The sequence below is a fragment of the Drosophila sulfurigaster genome, chromosome 2R (assembly GCF_023558435.1).
Source record: "Drosophila sulfurigaster albostrigata strain 15112-1811.04 chromosome 2R, ASM2355843v2, whole genome shotgun sequence".
Classification (NCBI taxonomy): Eukaryota; Metazoa; Arthropoda; class Insecta; order Diptera; family Drosophilidae; genus Drosophila; species Drosophila sulfurigaster.
The window spans coordinates 3,078,831-3,090,886 of record NC_084882.1 but is presented as its reverse complement, the minus strand read 5'-3'; the positions used below and the strand labels follow the sequence as shown (position 1 = coordinate 3,090,886).

Below are 12,056 nucleotides of genomic sequence, written 5' to 3'. Positions count from 1 at the left end.
TTCATCCGGAGCCGGGATAACGCTGGAAATCTAAAAAGAAGATGCTCAAGTGTTTCCTTGACTCCGGACCTGTAGTATTTCCTGCACTGGTCACTGTTCGTGATGCCCATCTTTACAGCTGCACGACGAAATTGTTTAAATTGGTATTAATTGAAGCACACATTAGCTTTGCAGTTTTGCGCCAGCTAGCGTCCCACTGAAGTCTTCCGCCTGGATGATGCTGCAGTAGTCAGGGAGTTTAAAGGAGTGTTTGGAAACCGGGTTGGGAAGTATACGGTCGCGCCCACTCCGTCGTCCATCTTCGTCGGTGAAGAGGTTGAGGGTGTCAGTAATGCATAAACTTTCCCGACAGCAGCCCGGTTCCTATTAATATGGTCAGTACAGGTAAGGGGAATAGTATAGGCCAAATCTATGCTAGTCTCCCTACCAATGGCGCTGTGACCGTAGCCCAAAAGATTAAGATTGCCTGTAGCAGCAATCCTAAGGACCGATTTTGATGCTACGGATTGCGCGTATAAGTTTAAGAGTTCGACACCAGCTATTACCTCGATGGCTTTAGTAGGCGTAGACCTGATAACGCCTGTAATGCACAGAAGCGCTTGTCGTTGTGTCCTTTCCATAATGGATAGGTACGTTCGTTCTGTGGCTTGCCACCACACTAAACTTCCTTATGTGAGGATAGGGCGAACAACAGAGATGTAAATCTACCGCATGAGATGAGGGAAGAGGCCCAAGTCCAACTAAGCACCTTTTTCGCCATATACAATGCTCCGGTGGCCTTCTTAACCCTTTCTAACGCGTTGAGCTTTCATGTCAGTTTGCTGTCCAGAACCACACCCAGGTACTTTACTGCATGACTCGGCATAGCGTAGGACAACCAATTTCGGGAGGGGAACATAAGGGTACCTTATATCTCTTCTGAGCCCGGCAGATTCGGCCCATGCTTTAACTTCCCGTTCCATAACAGAACGGAGGGTGGTTGGGCATTTCGTAGTTATCAAAATGCGTAAGTCATCGGCATAGGCAATTAACTTGGATGGCATTTTTGAAGTAGGCTGTTCGCAACCAGATTCCAATGAATAGGCGAGAGAACCCCACCCTGTCACTGAGAGGGCGGTTGACCCACCTTTGGAACGCTTTAGCCGTGTTCACTGAGGTAAGGCCCTTATTGAAGCCTGAAATATGTAGAAAAGCACCCAAGGCATATTCTTTAAAGTGGTCTGCTTTTTCAATGCAGGCTACTAGAGCATGGAGAGCCGTCTCAATGGACTACCCCTTTGTGTACGCATGCTGATTTGGGGACAACAGATGCATTGAATTGCTTTAAGAGTTTCAGCACTGCTCTCCGTCTACACTCCATTTCCTGACTTGAGCAGACTGGGGCTAAAAGTCTGCTTGGATAGCAGGTTCCTCAATCTGGAGGTGTCTTTAATGTTGTCCAGGTTCGAGAAAAAAGTTCTCCATGAGGATCTTTTAGATGAGCGAATCATCTTCTTGTAGGACTTCAGGAGAGAGATGTACTCGTTCAAGACATATGTAGACGTTGTGCGCCTTCTAAGCAAGTTGAAACATGCTAGTAAGCTCACCCCGCAGCAATGAGAGATCTGGGTTCTACCTGGGTGGCTTCGATCTTCTCGTCGGTCTTGGGAGCCTACACGATTGGCGAAACGCGGAATGTAGCCCTTCTGAGTGGACATTAACAGATGTTTCTAGGTCCTGTACCGAGTTGATAGTGCTCGGTGGTCCAAGAGAATTGGAAACGAGACTGGAGAATTTCACTCAGTTCGTGTTACGGTGATTTCTGAACGGCTCAGCCGTAGATACCCTGTTTAATGGAATCGTAAACTGGATGTACCTATGATCCGAGAAGGAGGGTCTATCCAGGACTCTCCACTCTCCTACATAAGAACACTCAGTCGCAATGGTTAAGTCCAGCACGTTACGAGAGGTGGGACCTACATAGGTGGATTCCTCACCTCTTTTGGCTCGTCTAAGCTTATAATTTAGGATAAAATCAAGAACTGATTCACCCCTTTCGTTTATGTCGTTACTTCCCCAAATGCTATGGTGGGCGTTAGCTTCCGTTCTGATTATTAATTGTTTGTTAGAGGAGCAGACCATGTTCACCAATCTCCGTAGCTCTTCAGGTGGAGACGGTACGTCATGGGCAGCGACCGTATTGCCCGACGATATCCACTGTTCTTGGACCAAGAACTCTTCCTCCAGAGCGAGGAGTAGCTACCCCGAAGCCGTTTTAGACTTATGGAGGTTGAGTTGCAGCACACTCATTAGAGGGTTGTAAACTCGCGGGGGGCCTGTCTGCATGGACAGTTCCTCCTCCACCTCCTCCGTCTCGTCAGTCAAGTTGAGGCGCAGGGTGGCGTCGGTCATGCTCTCAAGACCGAGATCCGCTTCAACCTCCCCAAACCTCAATGTGTGTGTGTCATTGTCATTAGGATGGTGTTTTTTGAGGCGAAGGTACACGCTTCCTAAGCCCCACGCTATCTTGCCGTTGGGCTTATAAAGGAGATCCTCGGCCTCCTTATAGATCCGAATGATCACGTGCTGCGCACCACTAGGTAAAGGTACATCAATCTTCAGCACGAACCAATCACTCGTCGGAATGGCCGGGTTCTGCTTTCTAAGCAGTTGAAGCGCTCACTCCCCCTGCACGACTATAGGGAACAGAACCTTAACCTTCGGTATAGACGGAATACTGTTCCTATCCACCACGTCCAGCTTGGCCCCCTGCAGCTTGGCTCTGCAGACATTTTCCCGTTAGGGTCCCCTCTGTCACTGAGAGCAACGGCGAGATGCCGCCTAGCGGTTTCCGCAACCCTTACTCTCTGTCGATGTCTGCTGCTGCTACTGTCTGTGTTTTTGTTGGTGCTCGCCGTGGACTCCACCTTCGGGTTGGCAGAACCGGTCTGGACCTTATTGACTTTTGGGAGGGTGTTCAGTTGGTTTTCTCGCATCCACGCATTGGCCCAGGCAAGCCACTCCTTATCCTGGACAGACAACTTAGCTATGCCACTGAGGCGGGTCGCCGCCTTATTTTTGGCCTTTTCTTTCAGCCTCCCGTGCCCCGCTGCACCACCAAGGAGGTGCTGGCGATAGGCCGAGGTGACTGAAGAAGACGACGACGCGTTCCTCGTCCACCGAAGAGGTTGACGCAGTGATCGCTTGGTCCGAGTCGGCTAAAACCACGGCACCCGCGGACATCAACCTCGAGTTGTTGGTTTTGACAGTATTGTTACAACTGACTTGGCCTGCACCCACCGCATCAGAGGTGTGACCGCTGGCGACACGCAGAGAGGATCTCTCCCCCCGTGCCCGCCGGTGGTAGCAGTCACGTGTTCCACCGTCGTTTGGGCTGACATCCTAGCCCGGGTTGAATGTTTAGTTGTGTCAATTCCGAGACAATTTTTTGGCTAATTTTGTTCTCGGGAGCCCCCAAAGTATTTTCAGTCTGACCACCAGACACCTCGTACCACGGATTCTGCTTCTTATCTACAGACAGATGCCCGAAAGATAAGGAGCAGAGCCCTTTGCTAGGATCGGCAGTACCTCAAATGTCGGCACATAGTAGAGATCTGCTACACGATGACAATGAGGTAATACAGATCCTACCCAGCCAGCACCCTCGTGGAGGGTTCAGTAGAGGATTTTTGGAAACAATACTAGCTGATTGGCTAGTTGCGGTTGTTTTGGATGTTGTTGAAATCAACTAAAATGTCCAATACAACCCACAATTTAAGATCCACAAACTTAATCGTAGAAATCGAGATGCTTGTTTATAAGATTGGTCGTGAGAATGTCAAGAAGAGATATCCCAAACTATTACTATTCAGTTCCTATTTCCGCATAGGAGAGCCTTAGCAATAACAAGTTACTGATATTTTTCATATAATTAGAAATCGTAATGATGGCGAAGCATTGCAAGGGATCGCGTTACTGAATTATCTAAAAGAAATGTCTCCACAATTACTTTACAGTTTCATGGATTCACTTCATCGGGTAAAATTGAATGTTTTAAGAGGCAGTCATTTTGAATTTTTATACCCGCTACCCATAGGGTAGAAGGGTATTATAACTTTGTGCCGGCAGGAAATGTATGTAACAGGTAGAAGGAGGCATCTCCGACCCTATAAAGTATATACACTTGGCCCTCGCTTAACACGGGGGGTTGCGTTCCTAGAAATCCTTGTGTTAAGCGAAACATGGATTCAGTACAAAATAAGGGGTTACGTTCGCAAAATTCAAAATTGGCCGCAAAAAAAAGTTTATTGTTAAAATTCGATCTGTTTTTATTAAAGTTTCATACATTTGTTCAAAATTAACCAAAAGTTATTATGTATATGCCTTTAATAAATTAATAATATTCATATTTTCAAAATTAAAAGTTAGTATTAAATTAAAAGAGTTGCTTCATATAATTAATTAACGGGTTAAACTTTATAGAAACTTAAAAATGTTAAAAAGTAAGATCATATATTTCTATTCATATTAAATTTGAAATGCATTTGGTGGCATTTATAGCTTTAGCCAGTTTATTTCAACATGTTTTCTCTTTTGGAGGCTCTTTATCAAAAAAATCGTGTAAGAACGAGGTTTTTAGCGTGTTAAAAGGGGGATAGGATCAAATTTGTAATCGTGTAAGACCGAGTTCGAGCTAAAAGAGTCCGTGTTAAGCGAAGGCCAAGTGAATATACTTGATCAGCGTCAACAGCCGAGACGATCTAGCCATGTCCGTCTGTCCGTATGAAACACTGGATCTCAGAGACTATAAGACATAGAGCTATATATTATATAACAAATGCTATCTTGTTATGTTTAAACGCAGATCAAGTTTGTTTCAAATTTTCGCCACGCCCACTCCCGGCCCCGCAAATCAATACAAAACGAATAACAAGCGTAAGAAGTTAGAGCTGCGTATTTTGGCATATACAATAACAACTATAGTAATTGTGATTCCGGAACATTTGGTTGCGATTAGACAAAAATTGTCGAAGTTATTGAAGAAATACTTTTGTATGGGCAAAAACGCCTGCGATGCTTTCGTTTGTATGTTTGCGTTTATGTATCTACATGCTTGCCTATATTTGTGTGTGTATGCTTGTGTAGTTTTGCAACGAAGATGAACACGACAACAATAGCTCGTGTCTTAGATGTTTAGAGTTTAATAGCGGCTGCATAACGACTGCGATGGCTCTGCTGGTAGTGTGCAAGCCAAGCCCTACATTTTATGGTGTGCCGGTTCGAGTCCCGGTCGGGAATACATACACATTTTGTATCTTTTTTTTTAATGCGATTTATATTGCTATTTTTTTTAATATTTTGTGGTAAATTTTGAGAATCCCGATCGAGAATACATGCATATATATATTTTTTTTTATATATTTTGAGATTATTACCGCAATATTTTGATTTTATTCAAAATGGGTAGTGGGTATCTTACAGTCGAGCCCACTCGACTGTAGCTTTCTTACTTGTTATAAAATTAAAAAATTTAAGTGTCTCATATCCTTTTTTTTTAAGTTTATGATTGAATTTATGATTGAATAAAAGCAAAACAGTGCGGTATTAGTCTTAAGGGTAGCGGGTATACAAATTATAAAGGAAATGCATACATTGTTCGGAATCAGAATTGTGCTATTCTCTAAGGCTTTATAAAGTTATATACACAAACCAGGTTGCTCTTTTGCGAAATGATGATGATTAAAACTATATATTCCAAGAAGATTCTTAAGAAATGATTTGAAAGTACAAACCGTAGATATCTGTAATCCTCTGACCTTAAAATATATTTAATATACCCTATTCTCAAATTGAACTATTGTATTTAATTAAACATATTAAAAACTTCTTGTATTTGAACTGGCGTACAGAAGTAGCTTCACTTTCTATCGAACTTTTAACTTTTTCTCAGGAATACTAATTTAAAAAGTTTTTTTTGGTATATTCCTAGGAACGAAAAGTTTTACACTTGTTGCGATGAGCCTTACTTGGACATAACTTTTAACATAACCATGCGAAGAAAAACTCTTTTCTACACCGTGAACATCATTATACCATGTATGGGTATCTCATTTTTAACAGTTCTTACTTTTTACTTGCCTTCGGATAGTGGAGAAAAGGTAAGTATTCAACTTTAATACAAATCTCTTTGTCCTGACTAGCTTATACTAAATATAGGCCAAAAAGTGTATAAAAGTGTATAATTTAAAACAAACTTGATCTGCGTGCAAACATAACAAATGCTGTCGAAAAAAATTATAGTTCTATCACTTTTAGTCTCTGAGATCCAGTGTTTCATACGGACAGACACACAGACGGACATGGCTAGATCGTTTTGGCTAATGATGCTGATCAAGAATATCTATACTTTATAAGGTCGAAGATTTCTTCTACCTGTTACATATATTTCCTGCCGGCACAAGGTTATAATACCATTCTGCCCATTCTGACATCGCTATTTGTTTTTATACTCCTTGTTTTCCACTTAAAATGAAAATACATTTTATTCTAAATCATGCATTTACAGTTATGGCATGCATTTACAGTAAGCTTCCTAATAAATTCCTAAAAATAATAGGAACTGGATGAACATATGACAATAAAAATGAGGAAAATGAGGACAGTAGTAATGAAATCCTCCAAATATTGTGTATATCAGAGCAGCTGCTGCTCAAATTTAATACATTTGTATGTTTCAATAGAAATAATTTCACGCACATACCCTGTGCCTATCAGTAAAATATAGAGAATCCAATGAATTGAAAAACCAGCTTTTTTATAGCTTTTTATGTATAATTGTTTAGCTTTTTTGAATCGTTCTTCCCTTCAAAAACAGTTTTTATACCCGCTCCCCTTGGGTTGAAGGGTATTTTAACTTTGTGCCGGCAGGAAATGTATGCAACAGGTAGAACGAGACATCTCCGACCCTATATTTACTTTATATATTCTTTATCAGAGTCAACAGCCGAGTCGATCTAGCCATGTCCGTCTGTCCGTCTATGTGTCTGTCCGCCCGTTCGTATGAACACTGGATCTCAGAGACTATAAGAGATAGAGCTATAATTTTTTTTCGACAGCATTTGTTATGTTTGCACGCAGATCAAGTTTGTTTCAAATGTTTGCCACGCCCACTTCCGTCCCCGCAAATCAAAAAAATCGAATAACAAACGTAATTTTAAATTTTAGTATATATAATAATAACTATAGTAGTTATGATTCCTGAAAATTTGGTTGCGATACTTTTGTATGGGCAAAAACGCCTACTTACTAGGGATCTTAGTTGCTTTGGCTGACAATCTAAAATATTATGCCGTCTATGGTACATTTTGAATGCGGTACTATATTGATATACCACATATACCATTTGGCATATTTTTAGTATTTTTGCAGTATATTTGGTATATTGCTTTTATTCAAAATGGGTAGCGGGTATCTCACAGTCGAGTACACTCGACTATAGCTTTCTTATTTGTTTTATATGGAGTTAAGCGGAAAAACGCGATTTCGCTCATTTGGGAACCGCAGTTAATATGTTAATAATATATGGATATATGTTTAATTAGTGAATAAAAGATTATATGGTTGCTTAGATTGATCAAGGATGTAAACTTTAATTACTTAACCGATTTTATAAAAAAAATAATATAATATTAAACTTTATTAAGTAACACATCCATATGAACTTTAAACTAACATTTCACTTATTACTTATAACGTTAACTTTCTATTTAACATTTTATATAATAATTTGAAGTATACAAAACACATACATACATATTTAGTCATTTATTCACCTACGTCTGTTAGGAATTTAAGTGACATGTTGGAGTCTGTTTGTTCATTATCGCGAAGCGAGTTTCAAAGCTTCCACAGGCGATTGCATGAGCACACTGCACGCTCGATCCTTTTACTGCCTACGCCATAGCCATCGAACCACACTCAGCGACAGCGACGGGACGCTGCAGCCGGTTGCAACCGGCACACACGGCATTTTTTGTTATAGCAGACTAACATATTATGATCAGACTCAGCCCTTGGCTCGTTGCATTCGGACGTGCGCTAAGCACATCTCCGCAAGTGATCTTTACAATTTCTTCTGTTGTGTTTCTTTCATTTACATAATCTAATTATAGCCACTGCTTGCGGTGGCGGCAGCTTTTTTGTGGTACTTCACAGCGATAAGCGAGGCTATAGCAGTAGCGAAAGGTTGGTACAGTTTCACCAAACGATCTGGAGTTTGTTTACAATTGCTTATTTACTTGTAAATAAAATCAATTGTAATTATTCAGTCGTGTTCGAACACTCGTCAAGCTGTTAGTGTCTCACCAGTCGGCGTGATGAGTGACAGAGAAGGGCGATTCGCTCTCAACGTGCCTTGGCAGGCAATAAAACGCAAAGAAAGGTCTCCTCCCACCAACAGGAAAACCAAACTCGTCAGGCAACATCGAGACTCGTCATCTACAATCTCCTTATCCGACTTAGAAGACTTAACTTCTGAAGCTGCTAGTCCCAGCCACCTACATATCGGCCAAAATCCCAACGGTTTACGCAAATACTACAAACAGCTTTGCATTGTTGGCCACCAATGATGATGACATGGATCAAGCTGCCGCTTCCACGTCCTCCAAGCCCACTCCCAAACCTACTGTGAGCCCCTCACCCCGTCACCTATCTTCATAACCTCTGTCACAAGCATTTAAGACATGCAGGCATCCTTCTATGAAGCAATTGATAGTGACGGCTACACATAGAAGACAGGTCGCGAAGGCGAGGTTAGAATCATGGCGAATGAATGGCATGAAGCTAACTACAGAAGTTTAGTTATACTACTGACGGAGAAAAATGTTGAGTTTCATTCCTACTGACTGAAACAGGAAAGAGCTTACAAAGGAAGGAACCTCCACCACAGCACTCCCCTAGATCACATCTGGAACGCATTGTCCAAGACAGGTCACACAGTCCGACACATAGTCAACGCCAAGAATAGAGCCACTAAAGACCCTCTACCGATATTCTTCATAGATCTTGAACCTGCTATTAACAACAAAGCTATCTTCGAGATCAAACGCTTGTGCAACGCAATAGTAGTAATGGAGCCTCCAAAGAAATTCAATGATCTCACTCAATGCCACAAGTGCCAGGAATTTGGTCACACGCAAGGCTATTGCCGTAAGCCTTTTCGCTGTGTTAAATGTAGTGGCAATCACAAGTCGTCGGACTACGTCAAACCACGCGAAGCTCCACTAACTTGTGTTCATTATGGAGATAGCCATACTGCATCATACAAGGGATGCAAAATTTACAAAGCAGTAGTGCAGCAACGGGACCATGGTAAAACCAGTCATCAAGCACCCAGCACTCTGCTGAGACCCCCACTCTCAACCAAAACAACCACCGCCTCACTCACACAAGCCAACGTCAGCTATGCTGCCATACTTCAAAATCAGACCACAACCACCTACACTGCAATTGAAAATTTAAGCAAATCAATAACAAAATCTCAACAACCGCCAGCAAAGAAGATACCAGCCCTGAGGAAAACATGCCCAAACGACTGCGAGGGACCACTAGGCTCACCGCATTGTGAGTACACCTGTGCAGCCACCACCGGTGCCGCTACGGAGAAGAAGTAGCAGCCTGTGCAGCCAGCACCGGTCACGTGTAGCGCAACAAGCTACACTCGGAAAATGATCCGATAGCGTTTCTAAGGGAGCCCACCGATAACAGCGATTTTTTTTTTTTCATTCTGCACTGTGATGCATAAAATTTCATTATAAAATATAAAATTGTAAAATTGAACGGAAGAAGATCTGCCCAATTAGAGTGGAGCCTGTAACACTATGCAGGATATATGTAAAAGTAAAAAGAAACAAAAAATATATAGAATATAAGAATAGATAAGGAGTAATTCTACAAGAAAATTTAGTGGGGAAAGTGGTGACAATTATAACTATAATTATAACAAACAAAGCAATAATGGGTTTAGTAAACGTTAAGTCAGTGGATTCCACTGCTAACGTAATAAATAAAGTCGAATCAAATAAAATTGATTTGGAATTCGTAATGCTAATAATTGTTTGTCATAATGTGTGCCAATTGCTTTTATAAATTGTAAAAGCTCCATAATAAATGTTTGAGAAAAAAGATACATCCGCCAAGCAAACGACTTCGACAAAATTTAAAAAAAAGAGAACAAAGCACACAAACAACAACTAATAATGATGCAAAACATAATAAAATGTCATTAAATAAGTAACGATAAGAAAATGAAGTAGAAGAATGAAAATTTAGAACAATATATATGTATATATATATATATGTGTATACAAATATGAATACAGAAAGAGCCATAAGAAAAACATATGAAAGAGACCCAGATTTCAGTAGAAGAATTCAGCAGTTAATATTTGCAACCCCTATTAGTGTGTACGAGCTAGAAACCCTTTACATAGAAACATTTAACTGTCAAGTCTCACCATTATTTCACTGCACCGCAACCCAAAAAGGAGTACCATTCCGGGTGTGCAAGTGAGATCAAGAAGAGATAAACATCCAATTCTAGGTAGAGCTATTGTTATGATGGTATCTAAGAAATAATCAGCATCCATAACATATAATGGAATGAATTATTAAAAAACGATCAAACATTAAAGCTGAATTTGACAAATCATATAAGTCACTAACACAAAATAGACCGAGACAGAAAACAACGGTCAAGAAACACGTAGAAATATTAGTTAAAAGCTTTAATGAAGCTCGAGTACTAATACATGAACACAGAGACAAGTTAAATCAAGATAACTGGTCTCAAGTATCAAAGTTTTTGATCAGACTAAGATCAAATCTAACATCTATTAGAGAAAAGTTCAAACTTGATATTTCAATACCAAATATTCTTAATACTTCAATAACAATTGAAGCTGGTGACGAACCAGAGTCAAAAGAAGTTATTGACCAACAAGATTTAGAAGAAAAAGATTTAACAAATTTAACATTCCCTGCTGTTATCACACTGGATTCCAAAGATATTTTATCTGAAAGTGAAGAAAGTACTGATAACAGCCTTATAATGGTTGACACAGCCGCTGCCCAGAGGGCATATATTAGGAATATTGTACAAGCAGTCCCAGAATTTGACGGAAATAAAAACCGTCTTGAAAAATTCTTAACGGCATTAAGACTTGTCAACCTAACAAAGGGAACCTATGAGGAAATTGCCGTAGAATTGATTAAATCAAAAATAACTGGCACAACCCTCAACAAAATAGAAAATGAAACCACAATAGATGGAATCATTACAAAACTAAAAGCCGTAGTTGTCGGTGAAACACCCGCCAACATAATGGCGAAAATGGACACATTAACGCAGAAAGGCAAAACAGCCACTCAGTTCACAAATGAACTAGAAAATCTGCTTCTTGAAGCTGCTTATATTGACCAAGGCATACCATCTGAAAATGCTGACATGCTCAGCACTACAGAAGCCGTTAACACAATGATTAGTAAAACTAGTCACGAAAGTGTTAGAACTGTTTTGGAGTCTGGTATTTTCACTACCATGGATGCTGCCGTTAGTGCATACATCCGCACTAGTACAAGACTTACTGGTAGTGCGAATACAGTGATGTACTCCAAACGAGGAAATAACAACTACCGCGGTAGTAAAATCGTGGTAGAGGCAATGGTCACTACCAAAACAGGGCTTATAATCAAAATAATAACTACGGTAATCAAAACAACAATTACCGTAGAGGCCGAGGAAATGGAAACAATAATTCCAATCGAGGCCGAAACAATAACAACAATAACAATACAAACAATGTAGAGTTGCCCAGAAAATTCTGATATCTTTCATGATATCCAAATCGATAAGATTTGTGATGGAATAATAGGCATTTCATCTTCATCAAGAAATTCAATTGCCAGTTTGATTTCAAACCCAATGAAGATTGGATCATAATGAGACCAAATAATATGAATTTCCCAATTTATGTTCCAATAACATACAGTTCTGGTAATAATTCCATTGTTCTACCAGC

The 12,056-nt window shown here is 40.4% G+C and overlaps 1 protein-coding gene across 12 annotated transcripts in view; it reads left to right on the top strand.

Moving 5' to 3' along the window:
- LOC133839263 (acetylcholine receptor subunit alpha-like) overlaps nt 1–12,056 on the top strand; it is a 108,087-nt gene that overhangs the window by 51,897 nt on the left and 44,134 nt on the right. For all 12 annotated transcript variants that reach the window (XR_009894084.1, XM_062270682.1, XM_062270679.1 and 9 more), the window contains one exon: nt 5,969–6,137. Coding sequence is in view for 11 of the 12 variants with exons in the window: in XM_062270682.1 (XP_062126666.1) it covers nt 5,969–6,137 (169 nt within the window). In the remaining variant the exon portion in view is untranslated. The remainder of the gene's footprint in view (nt 1–5,968; nt 6,138–12,056) is intronic.